Source organism: Colletotrichum lupini, chromosome 8 (genome assembly GCF_023278565.1).
Source record: "Colletotrichum lupini chromosome 8, complete sequence".
Lineage (NCBI taxonomy): Eukaryota > Fungi > Ascomycota > Sordariomycetes > Glomerellales > Glomerellaceae > Colletotrichum > Colletotrichum lupini.
This window is the reverse complement of record NC_064681.1, coordinates 1,585,723-1,607,571: the sequence shown is the minus strand read 5'-3', so window position 1 is coordinate 1,607,571 and position 21,849 is coordinate 1,585,723. Positions and strand designations below refer to the sequence as shown.

The following is a 21,849-nucleotide window of genomic DNA, read 5'->3' as shown; positions in this document are numbered from 1 at the left end:
AAAGCTTACATGACGGGCTTTTGTTCCTGGCGTACAGGCAGGAACTGTTTGCCGCGGGTTTGATCGGTTGATAAAAGAAATGGACTGGCGGCGAGAAGCAAAGAGGCCGGATCTGGTCCAGGGAAATCGTCAAGTTTCACTATTGCGAAAGCGAAGTTGAAGTCACCCTCAGTACGGAGCTGCGGAGGAGGGGTGTTGGAGGGGCCGAAATTCAGGCAACACAACAGTGACGTCTCATCCGGAAGGTAAAGAGCTGCTGGATGGACGATTGGATGAAGCAGAGCTCCGGGAAAAGTTTCGACGTGATTCCGCAGCCTTGTAGCGGTGGTGAACGATTGGACAGGTGGTATCTGATGAGTTGAGAGATACTTGGTCTCAAAGAAAAGGATCTCAAGGTAAGGTGGAAGGGAGCTGGGGGAGGTAGCGGAAGGTAAAGGCAAGGTAGAGCTCGGCTCGGGTACTTGGGGTACCTTTTTGAGTGTTTCGTAAGGAAGGTGGGTGCAGTGACGAGACCCCTACCTTACACAGTACGTTTCCCCGTTTGCAGTGGCTCAAGATGGGGTCGACGGGGAACCAGGACGGGGAATATTTCCGTACTGCGGACTTAGCTACTGCGTACGAAGTATACTAAGGTAAGGTAAGGCAAGGTGGAATGGGGGCGACCGGAATACAAACACTGTGAAAAGCAAACCTGTGTGCTCCCAAGGCACGAATACCTCAGCTATCCGCACTGGTACCTAAGCAGCTAAGGTAGGTATTCCAAAGAGACGGGAGGGAAAGCACTGGCCACGGAACGAGATGGCGAAAAGAAGCTCATGGAAAGCTTCGGGAACTTCTCCGCTTACCTTAGCTGAACCTACAGAAACTCCGACTGTGTGTTTCCTGTCAGCCAGACAGACGCATGCTTTGCTTTGTTTTCTTCAATTTAGGTATTTTCGCGCGGCAATCTCTGCGTCGCAAGGCATCTACACGTGTACTTGCTAAGCCTACGGCAAGGAAGCCATTGATGACTTGAGCTTCCCAGTTCCAAGGTTGCTGAGGTCACAGCAGCACGGGCAGGTTCCCCTACGGCATATCAGCCCCACGAGCTAATCGTTGACTAAGCCACCAAGTGTCTTCAAAGTATCTTTGGCGGCAAACCAGGTGGAAGATGGCGCAATCAAGTACTTGATCTATACCTGCGGCAGCTGCGCGAGCCAAGCAAGCGACCTCAACAACCCTTGCATTCTACTCGTGTACTTCCTTCTGGAGCAGGTACAAGAGCTGAGAATCCCCTCTTGTTTCTACTTTTTCTGCACTTGCATCTCTTTCTTTTCTTGTGCCAAACTGACATGTCATAGATCCTCAGGATGTACCGCCAATCGATGTCTAGCAGCGACATCTCCTGCCACCTCCGCCCGTAAGTTTCTGTGCGATGATGACAAGCCTACGAGCACCTCAACCTGTTGCTGCTCGAGGCAGAGAAGCACCCTGCTTCCTCGCTTGGAATCTACGTCCGTCTTTCCACTTTAATCATGACGAAGAACGTCTAAAACGACTTACCCGGATGGCCGACGTTGGACGCGGCGTGAAACGGAGACATCCTGTCGAGTTTCTTCTTCATCACACCATGCTGAAGAGTTCCCAGCATCTATCTACCTGCCTGCGACCTCGCTGCTCACGCTCTACTCGGCGAGCAAGCTCGCAGGTCTGCTTCGAGTCAATGACAATGCATGTCTCGTTTATATGGCGACTGCAAGGGCCGGGGATTTTGTCCTGAACGGAATGTTATGATCTGACGGCACGGGATCATGATTCCAAGCTGCCGTTGCTCCCACCGATATCTCGCATGCGACGTCTCGAAGGCGAGCAGAGATCGGCGTGCCAACCTCGCTCCGCTGGAGGGTCGGAACTGCAGTCAGCTCGGATGCCGGCCTTGAAGTCGGTCGGATCCGGCTTCCGGTGGCGGCCGCATTCCGGGTTCTCGACACTGTTCAGTTGCAATGCTCCGCGTCTTCGTACTTGATGCAGTATGCGCTTTCAGCCTCTGCAACCCACACTGATTTATTAGGAAGGTCCATGACCACAGCCCAAGCGGGTTGACTCATAACTTACAACTCAGAATGTCTTCGGACTTCGCCCATCTGACATGGTGGGAAAGCCCAAAAAGTGCCTCAGGGCCCTTCCTAGACCTCATTGAGCCTGCTGCATATGCTGCATTGCAGCGGGGCAATGCAACTCTGGATCGCCGACCCGGAAAGATTCTCGAAGTCGATACTGCAGTTATGTCCATTTAGGTGAATACCTGCAGCTGTCAACATGCCACAGCGAAAAGTTTTTCGTCTGCTTGCTTCGGCCTCGGGGCTGCAGCTGTGATATCGGCCAAGATCCAGACGAAAGCCAAGGTCTACACGGATCGGCAGGCTCAGGGTCTTCTTGCCTACACAGTATGGTGTTGCTGCGGATCTTTCAGTCTTCAAAGCAATATCCATCAATTTCGAGTACGAAGTAATAGTACATTCTCTGCGATTCGACGGCGGGCCGGACTGGGCTGGTAATGTGCCATACAAGTGTGAAGCACACCGCAGCAGGCGGAGTCAGGGGAAAGGAGCAACAAGCATGTCGGCCAAGACCCAACTAAGGTAAGCCGCTCGCCCACCCACGCGAATCCAAAAGTCTGAATCTACATTGCACCGCACTCCTCTTTTCAAACTTTGTCATTGCAGTCGCTGACACTGCCTAGATCTCGTTCGGTTTCTGTCGGCTGCATTGGCCAAAAGCAGCCTCAATCTGACGGGACGGACCAGCACTTAGCGGTCTGAAAGCAAACAGCGCGTTTCTCAATCTGTTAAAGACCATTTATCACAACGCCAAAGTCCCGAGAAACCCATGATACAACTCTGAGTTTAGAGACTCAAGAACTCTGTGCTTGTACCTTGGTAGCAGAGCAGTATTGGAGCATGGAGTGATGTCGAAGTTGGCTTACTGTGGGGAAATGAGTACAAGTCAGGTCACTTTTTCTCTCTCACTCTTCTCTTCCCTTGATCCCAACCAACCTTGTCCTATGTGCAAGCCATTCAAGCATCTTTTCCCACTGGAATCGACCCTGTCCTTGGGCGATAGCCTGGATCGAAAGAAAACAACAGTACCCATTGTTACCCGCCATGCCCTGCAAAGACCTTTTCCGCAATTTTCCATCTACAGAAGCTGGTATGCCACATGAACAGCGTCATGGCTCTTTCACTCAATGCCACAACTTGGGGAAGTTTTCTGGGAAGAGTGGGAAATAAGATGGAGCCGGGCAACAATTCCAGCGTCGCCTAGAAATACCCATGGGCTGAACAGGCCACAACTGTGCCACTGCGGGTAGGTCAGTCACGCGACAAACACCTCATAACCACAACCACACCTCACACAGAGTGTCCAATGATGGAGGGTGTTGCTTTGCCATGGTCCATGGCGAGTCACTGAACTCCAATTCCATCCAGTTGCCTCTTTGGCTGCTGCAATACCAATCCCATTTTCTACCAACTCCATACCTTTCTGCTTGGTCTGCAGCCAGGTTACTCCTCTTTTGCAAGCCCGTTATCGCCTTCACAGCTCAGGTTCACTTGACTTGTCCCGATGCTTTGTCCCCTCTCCGCCGTGGACCACCCGATCTGACCTTAGCCTTTCTGAGACGTCCTCCCTCCTCCGTTCCGATACTCACTGCACCGAGCTAAGGTCTTCACTCGGCCTTGCCAATCGGCACACACCGGCCGAGCATTACTTGACTCACAGCCCCGTCAGGCCCCGCTCTGCAACGACAGCGCCGAGTCCAACGGCCGGCAGCACCCCGATGCCCCTCCGGAGCTACCTGTGCACTCGACCAACCCACCCCTTTCAACCATCACCCCCAGGTACCAACATCACTCGCCTCTTCTGGTGTTCATCCTGAAGTGTCTCCTTGCCTTGTTTGAAACCTTCAGTCTCTCTGTCTACCAGCTGACGGGGGTAATTTGACCCAACAAGCCGCCCTCTGGTTGATTCCATCACCTCGCTTCTTCTCTCTGTGTAACCAACAACTCTTCCCACTCCCAACTTCTTCCTACCCCCAACTCTACCCAGCTCTCTACGAATTCTCATACGTCTTCCTGGCGTATCCGCATCTTCCACCTCCTCCTCAAATATCTCTTCCAATACCGCATTCTACGACGCACGCGTTATACACATCTCTCTCGATCGTTCGTCATCATGCCTGACGAGAAAGATCCCCCGGTCGCCAAGCCTGAGGAGGCGTCCGACTGTGCCATCGACAGTTCTGATGACGCCGACGACGAGTACATCGAGACTCAGATGTCGCAGTCCGAGCTGAAGAAGAAGCAACAGACGCAGCGTCGGACGATCCAGCATATCGTTCCTTTCAAATGGAGCCCTTTGGTGTTGCCGCTGACCGAGTCGAATCTCGAGTCTTGCGTCGCCCTCGAGGACGCTGCGTTCCCTGATCCGAGTCATCGCGCTACCCGCGTCAAGGTGAGCCGATTTGTCCCTGTCTTTCTTCGCAGTTCCCCTGCGTCCCTTTTCCCAATCTCTTCTCCTTGCGCCATCGAGTCTGGGTGTTCCGCCGAGCCAAATTTATGCAGAGCTCGCCTCATTCATGGAAATGAGAGTTCTGCGAGTTTCTATCGTCGGCGGACGGATAGGTCGCGTAGCATCTCATAGGCAGATCACGCGGAATCAAAGGTTCACGCAAAGCTTACACACCTCATCATAGTTCATGTACCGCCTCGCGACCTGCTCAGATATCTCCACAGGTCTCTTCTGCAGCGTCGTCCCGGCCGAGGCCGAGGCTTTCCCTCTCTCGACCATGACCGTCGCTAGCCCCGTCGAGACAGGTCGCGCCAACGGAGCCAAGCTGGTCCTCCTCGGCCACGCCGTCGCGACCCTCGGCGACGGCCCCGTCGTCAGCGACGACGACATGGCCTACCCGGACAACTGGCGCGATCAAAAGTCGGCCAAGAGCACGGATGTCGGCCACAAGATCATGGGTCGCACGCTGTGCCTGCACTCCTTTGCCATCGACCCCAAGCTCCAGGGCCTGGGTCTCGGCAAGCTTCTCATGAAGTCGTACCTGCAGCAGATCAACAACTCTGGCGTTGCGGACCGCATTGCGCTGATCTGCAAGGACGTAAGCTTCCTCTAGCTCACTGAGCTACCCTGGCTCTTGAAATCTTGCAAGTTGCTGACGAACCGGCAGTGGTTGGTTAGCTACTACCAGCGCTTCGGCTTCAAGCGCGTCGGTCCTAGCAAGGCGTCTTTCGCTGGTGGCGGCTGGAATGACATGGTACATGCATAATGATGCCTACCATCCCTTTTGGCGAAACGACTAACATGATATCAGGTCATTGAACTTTCCGGCCCGCCCAAAAAGGGTCCCGATGCCCTTAAGGCGTCCGCCGAGTAGTGCCGCCGCGGTCACTGAAACCATTGTGGGACTTTCTCCCCGTCTTTTTTTTCTTCGCAGTCCTTTCCTGTGAGCTACGACTATCCGAGCTCTAGACGGGACAAGAACGCCCCTGTTTGTTTTGAGACAAACAAACCGGGAGGAACTGGGAGTGGCATACTGGGTGGGTTGTCAACTCTAAACAACCTCACTTTTGCATGATGGCCTTGCTTTTCTTTTCTTTTCTTTTTCTTCTTTTGTTATCAAGTCGTCGTTGTCGACCTAGTTACCGCGAGATTATACAATCTCCAAGAAAAAAAAAAAAGAAAAAAAAAAGGGCGGTAGCATCATGAGACGACAGGGCCGGAAACTACCTTAACGATGAGGACATGACATAGAATGTCTTGCCACCTGGATGAGGGCGAGCAAGGCAAAATTAAGATACGATCTTTCACAGTGTCCCCTGTTCGGCCTGTATTTCTTTGCGTGAGGTTTTGCAGGTACTGCAAAGTCACTTCCCAAATCACTTTTATCATCCTATGCGCCTTGACCCGAGGGGTCCTATAAAGTTCCCTTCATTCGATCGCATTCATTCATCCCAACCATCCATACGAGCGCCGACCGTTGAGCGTGAAATTCAGAAGATCACGTCTGCCCACAACTCTAAACCGTCCCCGTTCTCTGGCTTTGGAGCTGGCTCTCAAGATTTAATCGGTAGCCTTGTACTTGGCACGGTACTCCTCAGTGCGCTTGATATCCTCAGCGGATGCAAAGCTCTTGGCACCCTCAATGATGTCGTCGAGCGTCAGGATGGCAAAGATGGGGATGCCGTACTCCTTCTTGATCTCGCCCATGGCGCTGGGTCCAGGCTTGCTGTCGTCGCCATCAGCAGCGGGGAGCTTCTCCATGCGGTCGAGCGCGACGACGATGCCGACGACCTCGCCGCCCTCCTTGCGGATCTTGGCAATGGCCTCGCGCTTGGCGGTTCCCGCGGTGATGACGTCGTCGACGATGAGAACCTTCTTGCCCTTGAGCGGCGCGCCGACAATGTTGCCGCCCTCGCCGTGGTCCTTGGCCTCCTTGCGGTCGAACGAGTAGCACGTGGTGCCGTAAGTTTCGGGGTCCAGCTCGGCGAGCTTGTCCGTCGTCGAGGTCGCGAGCGGGATGCCCTTGTAGGCCGGGCCGAAGACGATGTCAAAGGCCAGGCCGGAGGACTTGCGGGCCTCGATGACGGTGTGGGCATAGGCGACGGAGATGGCACGGAGGAGGTCGGCGCGGTAAAAGTCGCCGGCGTTGAAGAAGTAGGGGGAGATGCGCTTCGACTTGAGCTCAAAGGAGCCGAACTTGAGGACGCCGCCGGCGATGGCGGCCTTGAGGAAGTCCTGCTTGTAGGGGGCGAGTTGGGAGGACATTTTGGCGACTACCGTTTAACAATGGGCTTTTTTTTTTTTTGGGAGAAACAATGAAGAACAGATGGGAGTTTTTGGGTTGGTCTTCCAGAGGTTTATGCTTGTCGGAGGCTGGAGGATGGAAGATCTCAAAACTGAAGCTCCGCGAAACGGATACGCGGATACCCCTCTATTCACGTCTGCCCCGCGGAGAGTGCCCCACCACGCAAAATTTATCGCGATAAGGTTGTGATAAGACGAGGAATCCGCACCGCCGGACCCTGCATAGCTTCAACCAACATCACAAACTCACTGATGGTTTAGTCTACTGGGGCAATTTGGAACGTACTTGTACCAAAAAAGTTGATGAACTCCTTGAAACCACCCATCATAGCCTTATGAGTGTAGTTAAGACTACCTTAATATATCAGCCATGTGGGCGAGGTACCTAAGGTAAGGTACTTACTTAATTGTGTCCATCAGCGTTGAGTGCATGACCAAAACCTCTGAGCGGCCACTCATGGCATGGGGTCCCTCGCCCCACCTGTCCGTGCCGATAAGATAAGCGAACGAGAGAAAAAAATTCGAGTGCAGAACACCGCCCCCCATCCCAAATACTTTGTTGTAGTTCACCGACGGTGCACCTCGACCGATCGCAACATCAGAGGACTGCTTCAAGTTTTTTCAACGCAGACCCCAGCCGCCAAAATGAAGACTCAGTACGTCGGACCCTTCCTACATGCGATCGATTTTCAAAGAGAAGCCAAATTACAAATCAATCAATATGTGCTAACCACGCTTTGCGCGACAGGTGGAAGGATCTCCCCCCGGTCCCCAACTCGCAAGAGTTCCTCGACATTGTCCTCTCGAGGACGCAGCGCCGGCTGCCGACCCAGATCCGCTCGGGGTTCAAGATTTCCAGAATCAGAGGCTTCTACACCCGCAAGGTCAAGTTCACCCAGGAGACCATCAGCGAGAAGCTCGGCCTGATCATCGAGTCGTTCCCTCGCCTCAACGACATCCACCCCTTCCACAAGGACCTGATCAACACCCTCTACGACGCCGACCACTTCAAGATCGCCCTCGGCCAGCTCTCGACCGCGAAGCACCTCATCGAGACCATCTCCAGAGATTGTGCGTATAATCCAGCTCTTTTCGCCAGGCCTTCTTCCCGCGTGGTGTGGGGGAAGGCGATTTTTTCGATTTTGGGAGGGGAAATGCAAAATGGCTAACCTAGTGCAATTTTTGCAGACGTCCGACTCTTGAAGTATGGCCAGTCGCTTTTCCAGTGCAAGCAGCTGAAGCGCGCCGCGCTTGGTCGCATGGCAACGCTCATCAAGCGCCTCAAAGACCCTCTGGTTTACCTCGACCAGGTTAGACAGCGTAAGTGGCAATCCGACGACACTGAGAGCGCGCACAAGGATTTTCCACTGACTGCGAGAGAATAAAAGATCTTGGCCGTCTTCCCTCGATCGATCCCAATACCAGAACCCTTCTCATCACGGGTTTCCCCAACGTCGGAAAGTCTTCTTTCCTCAAGTCCGTCTCGAGAGCCGACGTCGATGTCCAGCCGTACGCCTTCACAACGAAGTCGCTCTTCTGCGGTCACTTTGACTACAAGTACCTTCGTTTCCAGTGCATTGACACCCCTGGTATTCTCGACCACCCTCTCGAGGAGATGTAAGCAAAACCCCAATATTGAAAACGCAGGAAAGGGGTTTCAGACGCTGACAGCCCATTCAGGAACACCATTGAGATGCAGTCCGTCACCGCCATTGCCCATCTGCGATCCGCCATCCTCTACTTCATGGATCTCAGCGAGCAGTGCGGTTACTCCATCCAGGCCCAGATCAACCTCTTCCAGAGCATCAAGCCCCTGTTCCAGAACAAGATCGTCTTCATCGTCGTCAACAAGATCGACGTGGTCAAGCCCGAGGACCTCGACGCCGCCACCCAGGCTCAGCTCCAGGGCCTCCTCAAGTCCGGCGAGGTCGAGATGCTCCAGCTCTCCTGCAACACCCAGGAGGGCGTCCAGAACGTCAAGAACACCGTCTGCGAGCGCCTCATCGCCGAGCGCGTCTCCCAGAAGCTCAACGCCGGCACCAACAGCAGCGGCAACATTGGCGGCCGCCTCGCCGACGTCATGGCGCGTATCCACGTCGCCCAGCCCGGCACCAGCCAGCCCCCCCAGACATTCATCCCCGAGGGCATCAAGAACATGAAGAAGTACGACAAGGAGGACCCGGAGCGCCGGAGGCTCGCCAAGGACGTCGAGGCCGAGAACGGCGGCGCCGGCGTCTACAGCGTCGACATGCGCCAGGACTGGCTCCTCGCCAACGACGAGTGGAAGCACGACAAGATCCCCGAGGTCTTTGACGGCAAGAACGTCTACGACTTCGTCGACCCGGATATCGAGGCCAAGCTCCAGGCCCTCGAGGAGGAGGAGGAGCGCCTCGAGAAGGAGGGCTACTACGAGTCGGACGAGGAGCTCGACGACGAGGAGGAGGCCGACATCCTCTCCAAGGCCGAGATCATCCGCGAGAAGCAGGCCCTCATCCGCAACGAGGCCAAGATGAAGAAGCGCCTCAAGAACCAGGCCATCATCCCCCGCAAGTCCCAAAAGGTGCCCCTCTCCCAGATGGACGACGCCCTCGACCAGCTCGGTGTCGACACCACCGACATTGTCAACCGCGCCCGCGCCCAGTCCCGCCCCCGCGGCCGCTCCTCCGGCCTCTCCCGCGCCGGCACCGAGGACGTCGACATGATGGACACGGACGCCACCCCGCGCGAGCGCCTGCGCTCCCACAGCCGCGCTCGCAGCCAGAGCCGCGCCCCCATCGTCAACAGACGCGAGGACGGTGTCCAGGACGACGAGGCCCGCGACAAGGCCGACCGCCTCGCCAAGCTCTCCCAGAAGAAGCGGAACCGCATGGCGAGACAGGGTGAGGGTGATCGTCACACCACCGTATCGCTGCAAAGGCATTTGGTAAGTTTCCATCTCGTCCGCCGCCTTGGAACATCGTATCGAAATGCAAAGCAAACGCTAACCCACTACCACAGGTTGCCGGCAAGCGTGGCCTCGGCAAGAACCAGAGACGTTAAGAAAACCACCACCACCACCACCACCAACCCCGTCATCGCCAGCAGCGGTAGGGGTAAAAAAGACGGTAATGGATGTTTACGGAAAGAGAATAAAAGTAAATATGCTTTATTTATTTCGGGGGGGGGCATGGAGGCGTTTTGCGGTCTTTGTTTCGTTTTGCTGCTGCCTTGTTGTTTGTCTTCTTCCATTCCTTCGTTCTCTTGCGACACAAATCACATCACATCTGACGAGGTCGGTAAAAGGCTCCCACATTTTGAATTGGGAGGCCACGAGGGATAGAAGAGAGGGAATAGGAGACGGGGAAAATCTGTGATGCCTTTTTTCTTTTTGAGAAACGTATGTCAAAAGAAAAAGCGTCGTAGCATTACCAGCTTTGCGTGTGTCTCGACGTTTGATGGCTCTCTTCAAAGGCCATCAAATCAAGGACCATTGAATACCCTGAATAAGAAACCTATAAGAAAACATGAGAAGACTTCAGTGAGCCCGTCTGTGAGTGCTGGACTCAAAACATCACAAAATATGGCATTAGTTGTACGGGCATACGGAACCGAAGAATGTGGTAAAATGGCTTGAATAACTTTGAAGAGCACCACCCTCAGATGTTTGCGTCCAAGATATGTTATATATATACCCCGGATTGCCGTCTGTTATGATGTGCGAGGACACAATGCCTCTCAGACTTGCTCCCTCCTCCCCTCACCCGCTTGAAAACAAAAGTTTCAATAAAGCATCCCCTTGCGCTTACTGCTCATCCGCAACTTGCAGGCCCTCTCTCAGACCCTCAACCTTGAGCTCCTCGCCGGTGGCGCGGCGGTAGATATCCTTGACATCATCGGTCGTGCTCTCGAAGTGACTGCTGGCGTCGTAGCTCTTGGAGACGAAGACGTTGTCGCCGGTGCCGTCATCCGTGGGCTCGTAGATGGGGATCGGGGCGCCCTTCAAAAGAATTAGTACCCTGTTTCTTACACTGCGCGGACTCGGGCTTCTCTCTTACCATAAACTGCTCCTCGATCTTGCCGAGGCGCTCCAGACCGGGCTGAAGCTCGACGTGGTGGTTGGCGTTCGACTCAGCAATGGTCGAAACGATGGCAATCCAGTAGCCCTTGGGGCAAACGTTGTGTGCCGATGACACGCAGGCGATGTAGATATCTAGCTTCAATGAGTCGTGCATTCAAGTTTCACTTTTCGGTTACACTGCACTTACCGTTCTTACGGCCAATCTGGGATTGGGGAATGATGAGCTGGGAAGAGTCGGCGTCGTTGGTGCCGGCCAAGGGGTGCTTCAGAATGCAGATGGCGCGCAGAACCTGTCCGACAACCTTGACCTTTCCGGGGAAGTAGCTGGGGTCACCAAGGATCATCTTGGCCTTGGTCTCGAACTTCATCTCCTCAACGCCAGTCATAGTGGCCTTGATACCGACAGCCTTGCCGCCCTCGTACTGCACCTCGTCGACGTTGGTGTTAAGCATGTAGGTACCACCGTAGATGGCAGACAGACGGGCGAAGCCCTGGGGAAGCTCGCCGAGACCGTAGAGAGGGTAGATGTAAGGGGACTTGCCGTAGCGGGACACAGAGGTTCCGTACAGGCGGATGCGCTCGATGGCCTCGGGGGCGGCACCAGGCTTAGTGAGGTACTCGTCCGTGGTGAAGAGAGCCATGGCGTGGCCGATAAAGTCACGAGTACCGGTCTCGAGACCGAACTTGTCGTAGACCTCCTTCATGGTGACATTGTTGATGTCGAGGCCTAGCGCATGACTGTCAGTCCTATCCCACGATTCCGCCATCCCTCGATGCTTCGAAATGTCGAAACTCACCCTTGTGTGTGCCGGGGTCCTTGCGGTCAAAGGTGCCGATCCACTCGATGAAGCTCTTCATGCGGCGCTTCTCAAAGATTCCCATCAGGGGCGAACGCAGAGCCTCGCCGGCATCGGAGGGAACCTTGGCAACAGTGGCCTTGGAGCTCTGACCCTGCTGGACGTAGCTGCCTGCAACCTGCTTGAACTCGAGGTATCTTGTGACGTCGGTCGAGACGAGAATGTTGGTGAGCTCGCCAGCGGACATGAGGAACTTGGGGACAAGGTCGATGTTCCAGTCATTCAGACGCCCATACTTCGTCCAGGGCTCCTCGCCCTTTGCGTAGTTGCCGTACTTCTTGTAGAGCTGCAAGTTTGTCGGGTTAGAACCCCATTAGGACGGGAGGGCAGGGAAGAGTCGTGGGTGTCATACCGTCTCGAGGTTGACCGAAGCTGCCTCACTGATTAAGTTTAGCTAGGTTCTTCATGGGTGGAAGGCCAGATCGCGGCCTTGGAGGAGCAAGACTTACCCGCCATAGTGGTCGTTGCGGTCAATGTGGAGGACCTTCTTGCCCTTCACACTGAGGACACTGCGCGGGGAGAATAATGATTAGCGAAGCGAACATTTGAGTGAGCGATGAGGACAATAGCTTGCTTACCCAGAAAGAACACACTCAGTCAGACCTGAAGAGAGAGGACGGTGAGGTCGACCGGTCAGCCAGGAAGCTCTGTCGAGCAGTCGGGAACCCCACAGGCCGACGAGCGACGATGCGGGGCAAATAAAGGAGGATGGCGTAACGTCACTTACCAGTGCCCAGCACGATGACATCGTATTCCTTTGCAATCTCATCCATGGTTGCGGCTGAGGGGTATGTGCGTGTGTGACGGTTGTTGTTATATTAAAGTCGGTCGGTGGTTTCGCAGCGGAAGGAGAAGGGAAGAGAAAAGTATGAAGTGTTGGATGTCCGGAGAAGTAGTTGCGGTGTTGTGAAGAAGAGACATGGGGGAGCAACATGCAGCAAAGGAGGATCAAGTGGGGGGGCAAGAGCCACCTACTTTGCCGTAGATTGCTAGAAACAGTTGGGTTTTGGAGGGACATGGAGGGGTTCAGCAGTGCATGCGGCAGCACATCAAGCGTCCAGTGTCACTGGGGGCCAGCCCGGTGGTCAGTGGCCAGTGACCAGTGCCAATGCTCGCTGGGGGGGCCCGTCCTGGCTCCAGTTGTACCTCCAAATGGCCCATGCAAGGTCCGCTCTCCGCCCGCTCTTCTTACTGCAAACTATGCTGGCCACTTGCTCACCGCTAGCAGACTGGACATGGACCGACCGAGGCCGTAAAGTTGCAAGTACCTTAGCTCAAAAGGTACCTCGACTTTTGTCTGCTCTGCGTGTACCTGGCGCCCTCGGCGGTGTGAGTGGGCTTGTCCCTGCTACAAGGACCCAGCTCCCGCCCTTCCCCGTCCCAGTTCTGTAACATTATGCGAATACAAGTCTCATCTATTATTCAGTTTCTCTCTGTTATGCAAGACCTTTCTGTAGATCTTATTCAATCCTTTCTCAAGTTGACCATGGCAAGCGTTGCTGTTGTATCACGCACGCTCTAAATCTTCGTCGACAATTGCATGTTGCCAGCGGTGTCAAGAGTGAGAATGATGTCTGGGGAATGACTTCCAAAATACGCCTGGCACAAAATATTCGTATCGTACAAGATTCTATACATGTCTGGATACAATGATACATGACTCTCCCGTCTGCGACCCTCGCGCTGAATGGGGAGACAACAAATAGAGCCGCTCAGATCTTCGGCTTGGGCATCGCCGGCGCAGGCTTGCTCTCAACCGGTTTGCTGGGCTTGACCTTCTTCGCCGGGTGCGGTGGCTTCACCTTGACCTCGACCTCTTCCTCAGCCTCTGGCGTAACAGGCGCGGCTTCCTTCTTCTCTGCCTGAGGCTCGACGGACGCCTCGACGGCTTGAGCCTCGATAACTGGTGACTCGACAGCTGCGGCCTCTACCTCCTCGGCGAGGTACTTGTTGCCCTCTTCCATATTCTCGTATCCTGCCAGCGGCGTGTATGCCTCTCCTTCACCAGAGAGATTGATTTCGGGGTCGTTCTCGGCCAATCTGCGCGCATCCTCCCAGAGGTAAAAACGTTCGGTCAAGACGTGCTTGATCGCCTTCATTGTCGTGACAACCTAAACAAGCGCCGGTCAGCAGCCATCTCCAAAAAGTCATGTGGTAGACACAATACGAACCGTCTCGTCCCTGCTGTTGGCCTCGAATCCTCCGAAACCGACTTTGCGTCTCTCACGCTCGAGACTCGTCGTCGCAATGCGGTTTCTCTCCTTCAGACAGACATACCACAGCGAGTGGAGGTCTTCCCAGTTCTTTTTTCTCAGCTCCTCCACTGTCCATGCACGGCCATGAGACTGGTCCTCCTTGGGCGTGTTCAAGAGCTTGTTCTTGCCGTAGAAAAAGTCCCAGAGCCCGTGGTTCGGGTCCGTAGGAACCTCGCGCTTGTAGTTTGACGGCTTGGGCAGCGTCTCCCATGATACGGAGAGCGGCTCACGGGGACCGGATCTCTTCATGGTACTGACACCTCGGAGGCGATTGTTGTCGCGGGTCTTGCGCACCGAGTGCGCAGCCGAAGTCGAGAAGCATGCCGCTGCGGTTCGGGGTTGGGTGGCCGTCGCGGGTGTCGTGGACAGCCATTGCCGAGTCTCCTGGAGGCGCAATACGCGACCTATCGACGGCCGCATCGCATTGGGGTTCGCCATCTCTGGCAATTGGTGTCAACGTGGATGCTGGTAAGGATCACGAATCCCTTTCTGAGAGCTCGTACTATTTCGCCAGTTTAGAAATTTGGGAAAGCCTCCAACCAATCACACGCCGGATCGCTGCGGCTGCGGGTGAACGAGCTACCGGATGGGTCTGTGCGGCTGTCAAGCATAGTTACAGACTTGTGGCTTGACAAACTCTTGTGTGGCTTGGATACAACCTCCTGTCCTCCTTCTTTCTTTAATGTCCTACGATCTTGCTGAACCCTAGCTTCACCTGAAGCTTCTATCATCCTTCTCCATGTTTTTGCTCCGATCATATGTTCTAATTGAGTCTTTCTCTTCATCGATTCTTAGCGTGGAAACTGGTGATAGAGGCCATCTACTTGTTGCACTCAATCTTAACCACGTAACTCCCCCGGCTTGCTACGCGGCACTTTTCGACAAGCCCTTTGCTCAGCTATTCCTAAGAGAACGACATGAACACCCTGCTCAAACTCGATCCGAGACTTTCAGTGGCGAAAATATGCCTTGTTTCTCCATTGGTGCTCGCCAATCGCCCCACAGCAGTCATCTCCGTCGGAAGCTCGCCCTCTGGATCAACGAGGCCATTGAATATGTATCTATTGACTACATATAGTGAAACGTCGATCTCTACGGACTCAATCGCCAGCTAATTCCCAGACACTCGTCAAGCTGACCCATGTCTCACTCATTGCCAAGCAAAGGAAGCCAATTGAGCAGTGCTCAGGCCGTATAGCTTGCACAGCTACACTTGCGCCACCAGGTGCTCTTGGTATATTCCATCGACAATTTCGCCATGTGCTTTTTCCGCATGACTACCAGACCGATAAAGTCCATATAGGCCTTTTCAATCCAGTCCTGGTAACAGCAGGCGTCTTCGTAGGTCGGTTGGCCAGGACAAACTGGTGACCGGAGTGGTGGTATTCTTACAGGTCAACACTCAACCATGGCCGTGTTGCAGCCTACTTTCGATAACATACAACTTCGAGTTCGCATACGACCCCAGTATGTGTGCCATAGTAACCGCCGTGAAATATAGTCGCACCGTCGTTGAGCTCTTTCTTGCCACCATTCTGGTCATTCAGACGTGCCTTGGCTGTATACCTTGTTGCTACCTAACGACGGTGATGCCAAAAGCTAGGTTTGAACATCAGTCTTTGATATAAGTAGGCATACGAGCCTATTGCCTTTATCAATCTGGAGGTGTAGAGGAGATGACCTGGATACATCGTCTCTGTATTCTTCAAAAGGTCGCGCTGCAGCTTGCCCACTGCCCAAAGGGCAGACGGCGCGCGCACTTATTGTGCGGAGGCATTGTATGTTCCTCTCACTCTCCTCCTCATCACGAATCATCTCCGGCTCCCGAACTTTTCGATTCTATACAGGTATCTCAACCACGGTCTTCAAGCCCGCTATCTCATCTGCTTGGTTGACTCCCCCCTTGAGGCTCTCGAGCTCGCATATTCGTCACGCCCAAAGGTCTCAAGGCCCATCCCCCCCCGTGAGAAGCGTACAAGATATCATAACCAACAAAATAACCAACTATCTATCTCTCGGAAGCTCTAGATAAACAACCCTGTGTTCGTTGGGCTTCTCATTCTCGCCGTCGCAACGGGGCTTACCACGCTCATTGACCTTTTCCCCGAAATTGCTTACACGCCCCCTTTCAGAGACACAAAATATGTCTCTCAGTGTTACCCGGTGGAAATCAAACTAACTCTTCTGAAAAAGCTAGGCTCGCCGATGTTGAAGCCGCTCGCCTGCCTTAAGCTCAGCGGGTCCGGCGGATGTCATCCCCACTCCATTCGTCAAGCCTCGTGATACCATACGCCAACAGAGATACGGGCGATTTGTATACAAAAACATAAGGGCAAGGCATGAATCTTGAAGACGGCGTTCCACACAAGCACCGAGGGATCAAGGCGATGATTGAAGGGGGAGAATACACACTTGGCAAGAGTTCACACAGCGCCGCCGAGAGTTCTTAGTCATCATCAGCTCATGTGTTTGAATACGAGTTGAAAGCCCGAAATCTTCCGCTCAGCGAAGTTATTTCCAAATCCTCCGAAAGCAACAAAGTGTCAAAAACTGAATTCCTAGTCAGGAAGCCTTGACGTCCTCTCACGTCCCCACTATTTCCATCGCCCAAAGTCTCGTCAACCAATGACGATCAAGCTTTTTCCAACATCAATTCTTCCCCAGCTCATCCACGCAACAGAAAAAAAAAAGCTGCTTTCCATCAGCTACCGCCGCGTCCGACGTCCAGTCCTTCACTCGAACCTCAAGAAATCTCGTCAGCGGGAAAATCCACGTTCGTGTCTACCTTGCATATCGGTACCTCTTTTGGCGGAATTTCCCTCAGAAGCTGGGTTGGAAGCGCCGTACCTCTCTACGCAGGACCCCCCTTCAACCACACCCGCCATCAATCCTCATTCTCGCTCCATCTCACATACCCTCCACGGCCTCGCCAAAGACCAGATGTTCAAGTAAGCTCATGCACGCCACGGGACCCTAGCCCTCAGCCCCATCACCTCACCTCCACTCTCCTCTCCTCCCCCAGTCCCCGCTCGTTTTCCCACGGCCCCCAAACTCGGGAACCTAAACCCTTCACCATACTCACAAGACCCCCCACGCGGCACCTACAGGGCATACAAGAACCTCACCCCAAAGACCCGCCTGGGCTTCGGCGTCGCGGTCCTGGCCTGGGGCGGCGCAGGCCTCTACTTCTCCGACCGGGCCGAGGAGAAGTACCAGCCCACGCCCGAGGAAAAGGCCGTGGTCGACAAGTACGTCCCAAAGGTCACCGTCGTCGATAGATCCGAATGAAGCGAGTCCAGTCAGTGAGTGAGCGGGTGAGCAGGGCGTCCATTACTCGATTGGATCTTGTTATTGAGGACGGAAAACATGGTGTCACCATTGTCTAAGTGATTGAGAGACAGTCTTCACCGGATGTAAGATATAGGCATGGCCAAGGTGGTTGGTTGTTGAGTTTATACAGTCAAGTCGATTTTTGCAGATTCTAATGTCTAAGTTCATGCTACTAGTTCAAAAGAACAATGAAAAAAACTGTGCTGGCAGTGTTGCCTCTGCATCTCGTTTGTTTTTTCTTCGTTGTCGCGATAAAAAGGACGAGTACCACCCATTTTGAGACATCTAACATTAGACCAGACCAGCCTAGCCACGCAAACCGCCGAAACAAGTCATTATGAGCGAAAAGCCATGAATATCGTGACAACCTCATCGGGCCACCGCTGGTGCCACCCGAGAGCCTCCCAAGTTCTATCTGATCGCAGTCTAATGCAGTGCCAACTCCACCTCCCCGTCTATCGCATGAAACCACCCGCCACAAGATGCATATCAGAAGTAACCACCGTCAATCCGGCTTTGATGCAAGAGGGAATCGAGATGCTTTTCCGCAACAAAGCATATGAGTTGATGAGAACGGATCCGTGAGGAAACAAGACAAAAAAGATGAAAATGAGTAAAAAGAAACAAAACGCCGACCAAATGCAGTAGGTTTTTTTTGTGAATGTCAAAGCATGCCGCCGCCCGTTGTGCCGATGTTCGTTTGCACAGAAGGTATTCCTGGATCCTCCACCACCGCCGGAAGAGGTTTGAAAAGTCGCGCCATGTCGAGTGTCAGATTCGACACTCCAAAATCCTTGTCGATCTCTCCAACCGATCCCATATCTTCACCCCTAGACGCCCCATCCGACAATACCCATGCCTTCACCGACTTCAATAATTGCATCACCTGCATGAAACGCGCATCCGACTCCATCTGCAGCTCTGATGACCGGGTATGCTTTAACAGGTACTTGGCAAGCCAGTAGAAATGGATGCCGTCCCTAGAGAAACCATACCTACGGACGTTCTTCGCTGATCCAGGAGGAAATTGGTTGACCATGTCGGTATCCCAGTTGGTCTTGAACTTTTGGAGGGCCATGCGGAACGATTCGTGCACATGTACCGGAATGCCCTGCAAAGCGGGATCGACAGGTGTTGCCCTGCCGCTGTTGATGCCGTTATCTGATCCACCATTCACCATCCAGTCACTCATTGGTGGAGTCGCGTAACCCTTCATCACGGCACTACCGTCCAATTGAGCTCGTCGAATCAAGGACAGGATGGCGTGAATCAAGATGAACTTTCCGTAAAGATTCGTTCTGCCTGGCTGAATCTGGTAGGATCCGTGAAGCAAAGCTTGGAGAGCATAGTCCATTTCCGGTTGCTTGCTGCGCCGTGTTCCATTTGGATTCTTTTGCTGTGCCAACTCATCTCCGTGTAAGCCCAGTGCATCCTCGCAATCCTTCTTCGTCCGTGCGTCCCACGCTGCATCATCAGATGGCAGCGGGATGTGCATCTCGAAGCTGTCAAGTTGAGACTGGGCGTTGAAATAAAGTTCCATGGCGGAGTTGCAGAGGAAGATGATGTGCATCAGGCGTATCCGCTTTTCCTGTTCAACCCACACACCCCAATCGAATGTGGAGACATCGAAGTTCTGAGGGGTAAAGTTGCTCTGGTGCAGCGGACTGAAGAGGGGCGTGCTGGTGGAGACCTCCAACAGGCGAAGACGACGAGTCTGCTCCGCCATGGCTGGGAAAATCTCACGAGCGCTCTCACGGTGCTGCGGTGTACTATTCCAGATCAGCAGAATTTGGAGCAGCATCACAGCTTGGAGTTGCTCAAGGTCGCGATGACCGTTACTTGAGGCACCAGCGTCAGCGTTACCATTCTGCTGTTGGCCCACCGAGTTGGCCAAAAACTGCACGTCGCGAACAAGTGCGGACTTGAGGAAGTTCATCATATCGCGCACGTGATCTGGGGAAAGACGGTCAGAGTAACAGGCGCCCATGCAGCACATGCCAGCCAACAGGCCAGTATAGGCTTCCATGATACGGAAGGTGGGTGTATGGAGAATGGGAAAATGGACATGGAAATGAGTGTACTTTTCCAAGAAGTCGCGTATGTTTTCGGCGGAGAAGTATAGGTTGAAGCCGGCGCTTCCATCGGTAATCGGGGAACCTGGAGGGTAAAAGAAGTTGAGGATCTGGTTGGAGAGATGGGTAAAAGGGTCTTGGATCGATGGCGGCACGTCCCAGGTCGAGAAAAATAGGGAATCGGGGTGGTTGGAGTGGCCAAGCGGACCTTCTGTACTTTCAACGCCGGTATTAGGCTCTGGTTTGGTTGCGATCTGCGTCTGTCCAAGATTAGGGGGGAATTGAGTATGATTTGCGTAGGTTTGTTGCGCACCAGCCTGGAACATTTGAGACCAATCAAGGCCCGATTGTTGGTTCGAGTTCGACCCGCCATACATGGACATTCCATTTTGACCCGGGGGCATATTGTAGTTTTGCATCTGTTGATTCATATTGGGCGTCATGGAGCTAGGGACATTGCCGTTGTATGCCTGCTCGAAGTTGCCACCTCGGCCAGAAGCATCCATGACAGATCCTGTCAAATCCCGTCTGTCTTGGTTACTGCCATTATCAAGCCTAGTCAGGCTGCTGGCGCGCGACAACTGACTCTGATCGTTCGCAAGGTTGCTCATCCCGTCCGACACAGGCATCATACCAAAAGGCTGAACCATGCCATCCGCAGGCATGTTACCCAGACCATTGAGGTGGTTCAGACCGCCATCCTGACCAAGAGCCGCCTTCTGCGCAGCAGCGTTCTTCTTGACATGAGCCTGAGGGTGAGACAAGTGACTAGCACCAGTCGGGTTACCTCGGCGAATGGAACACTTCTGGAAGTGACGCTTGAGAATGTCACTTCGCGAGAAAGTGTCGCGACACAGCACACACATGTAGGGGCGGTCGCCCGTGTCTATTCGCAATCCGCGTCAGTAAAGGGACTAAGCTGCGTGAGTTAGTAATAGGTTATGACTTACGGCGCAGAAGATGACGCTTCAAGTGCTTCGCGTGCAAGTAGGTCTTGGTGCAGTGAGGGCAAGGGAACTTGCCATCGGCATCCTTGACCGGGATCACAGTGCTCTTGGTGTTGCCGGCACCAGCGGGAGTAGCGGCAGGGCGGCCAGGAGCGCTGGGGAGAATGCCACGGCGACCCTGAGAGCCGACAACGTGCGTGGGCTGGTCAGCCTCGCCCATGCCACCGGGCATGACACCGCCGGGGCCGTAGGGAGAGTTCATACCGGGCTGGGGCATGACACCACCAGCAGGCATGGGACGCAGGACAGGAGGAACGCGTCCAGACGCGGGAGCAGGCGCGATGGGCTGCGGGTGAGAAGAAGCCATCGTGGTCTGGGGCAGCATGGACTGAGTGCCGTACGCCTGAGGCGGGGGAGGGTACTGGCCCATCTGCTGGTAGGGACCGCGAGGCTGCTGCTGCTGTTGCTGCTGCTGCTGAGGCTGGTACGGCGGCATGTTGTTCTGGGAGCCCGGAGTGTTGGGCGTCGCAGGAGTGCGAGGTGTGTGAGGGTTGCTGCCGTACATTTGGTTCATGGCGGCGGAGGTCTGCGGCTGCAAAGGCGGCAGAGTCTGGTGAGGCAGCGGGGAGTTGGTGTGCTGAAGTTGATGAGGCGTGATGGCGGGGGGCGACGGGTAGGAGGCCGAGGTCGTGTTTATACCATTGGTAGGGTACTGGGAAGCGTCCATGCTATCCGCGGCAGGTCTGTTGGCCTTTTGTCGAGACAAAGGCGCACAGAGCAGCTTGCTTGTTGCGAGATCGAGACGCGTTCTCACGTCTGTCTGTACGGGACTCGTCGAGGGTCTCGTGTAAAAATTTTGTGGGACAAGGACAGTCAAGTCGCCGACCCAGTTGAGATGATGCTGCAAGGGCGAAAAGAGAAGTAAACTCGAGTGTAGTGATGCACAGTCGAGAAGTTCTTCAGGATAAGCTTTCCGCCAGACGAATGAAGGAAGTCGCGAACCCAAAGAAGACAACACGCGCTGAGAGGTGTTGTTTGTAAGGTGGACTTTCTGTGGTGGGATGAGGCTCCAGTTGATCCCGTTTGGAGGTGGTTTTGGGGAGGGTCGGGAGTGGAGCAGATGGGCCCCGATCCTTTTTATTTTTTTTCTCTCGCGTTGCTCTTCGGCAAGAAAAAAAAAAAAGCTGTCAGGTACCTGGTGCCGCCGAGAGGGGTGTGAAAGAGGGGTGTGTGGGTGGGAAGAAAAAAAGTGGTCTTGCCGGGGTGGGTGCCGAGGGTGTGAGAGGCAGGAACCGTTGAGCAATGGTCACTCCGTCCAAAGAGGTGGAGGGGGGAAAAAAGGGAAGAAGTGGATTTGGACGTCGCCCCTTCTGGGAGGAGTGGATCCGGCTTGGTCTTGGTGAAGGGCCTTTTTCGGAGAAAGTGTGGGAGGTTGGCCGTTGGTCGGAATCCTGGTTGACGGATAATGGATCGGTAGGT

General features: G+C 54.2%; 7 protein-coding genes across 7 annotated transcripts; 3 read left to right on the top strand and 4 right to left on the bottom strand.

Annotated features, from left to right (window-relative positions):
* Nucleotides 1-1,417: 1,417 nt before the first annotated feature.
* CLUP02_14944 (acetyltransferase) lies at nt 1,418-5,623 on the top strand (the record flags this gene model as incomplete). Its single annotated transcript, XM_049293870.1, has 19 exons — nt 1,418-1,567; nt 1,621-1,687; nt 1,802-2,009; nt 2,075-2,266; nt 2,315-2,431; nt 2,558-2,621; nt 2,723-2,738; nt 2,787-2,854; nt 2,923-2,984; nt 3,062-3,189; nt 3,246-3,333; nt 3,398-3,674; nt 3,760-3,972; nt 4,087-4,468; nt 4,524-4,666; nt 4,733-5,146; nt 5,216-5,302; nt 5,360-5,421; nt 5,497-5,623. The coding sequence occupies 19 exons, from the start codon at nt 1,418-1,420 to the stop codon at nt 5,621-5,623; spliced, it is 2,865 nt and encodes a 954-aa protein (XP_049151016.1).
* Nucleotides 5,624-6,108: 485 nt separating this feature from the next.
* CLUP02_14943 (orotate phosphoribosyltransferase) lies at nt 6,109-6,813 on the bottom strand (the record flags this gene model as incomplete). Its single annotated transcript, XM_049293869.1, has 1 exon — nt 6,109-6,813. The coding sequence occupies one exon, from the start codon at nt 6,811-6,813 to the stop codon at nt 6,109-6,111; it is 705 nt and encodes a 234-aa protein (XP_049151015.1).
* Nucleotides 6,814-7,497: 684 nt separating this feature from the next.
* Nucleotides 7,498-9,891, top strand: CLUP02_14942 (nucleolar GTP-binding protein 1; the record flags this gene model as incomplete). The annotated part of the gene is made up of 6 exons (XM_049293868.1): nt 7,498-7,508; nt 7,601-7,923; nt 8,041-8,172; nt 8,241-8,469; nt 8,533-9,775; nt 9,850-9,891. The coding sequence occupies 6 exons, from the start codon at nt 7,498-7,500 to the stop codon at nt 9,889-9,891; spliced, it is 1,980 nt and encodes a 659-aa protein (XP_049151014.1).
* Nucleotides 9,892-10,633: 742 nt separating this feature from the next.
* On the bottom strand, nt 10,634-12,539 carry CLUP02_14941 (GDP dissociation inhibitor; the record flags this gene model as incomplete). Its single annotated transcript, XM_049293867.1, has 8 exons — nt 10,634-10,828; nt 10,887-11,041; nt 11,097-11,636; nt 11,707-12,052; nt 12,119-12,146; nt 12,216-12,275; nt 12,345-12,369; nt 12,494-12,539. 8 exons carry the CDS (start codon nt 12,537-12,539, stop codon nt 10,634-10,636), a joined length of 1,395 nt encoding a protein of 464 aa, XP_049151013.1.
* A 939-nt stretch (nt 12,540-13,478) lies between these two features.
* CLUP02_14940 (uncharacterized protein) lies at nt 13,479-14,459 on the bottom strand (the record flags this gene model as incomplete). Its single annotated transcript, XM_049293866.1, has 2 exons — nt 13,479-13,877; nt 13,938-14,459. 2 exons carry the CDS (start codon nt 14,457-14,459, stop codon nt 13,479-13,481), a joined length of 921 nt encoding a protein of 306 aa, XP_049151012.1.
* Nucleotides 14,460-14,760: 301 nt separating this feature from the next.
* CLUP02_14939 (uncharacterized protein) lies at nt 14,761-17,407 on the top strand (the record flags this gene model as incomplete). The annotated part of the gene is made up of 10 exons (XM_049293865.1): nt 14,761-15,078; nt 15,144-15,388; nt 15,445-15,590; nt 15,654-15,786; nt 15,869-15,962; nt 16,050-16,272; nt 16,353-16,463; nt 16,588-16,969; nt 17,006-17,269; nt 17,344-17,407. The coding sequence occupies 10 exons, from the start codon at nt 14,761-14,763 to the stop codon at nt 17,405-17,407; spliced, it is 1,980 nt and encodes a 659-aa protein (XP_049151011.1).
* Nucleotides 17,408-18,015: 608 nt separating this feature from the next.
* Nucleotides 18,016-21,595, bottom strand: CLUP02_14938 (uncharacterized protein; the record flags this gene model as incomplete). The annotated part of the gene is made up of 2 exons (XM_049293864.1): nt 18,016-20,309; nt 20,374-21,595. Coding segments are annotated over 2 exons (3,516 nt in total), but the record flags the coding sequence as incomplete, so codon positions are not given.
* Between the last annotated feature and the right edge of the window lie 254 nt (nt 21,596-21,849).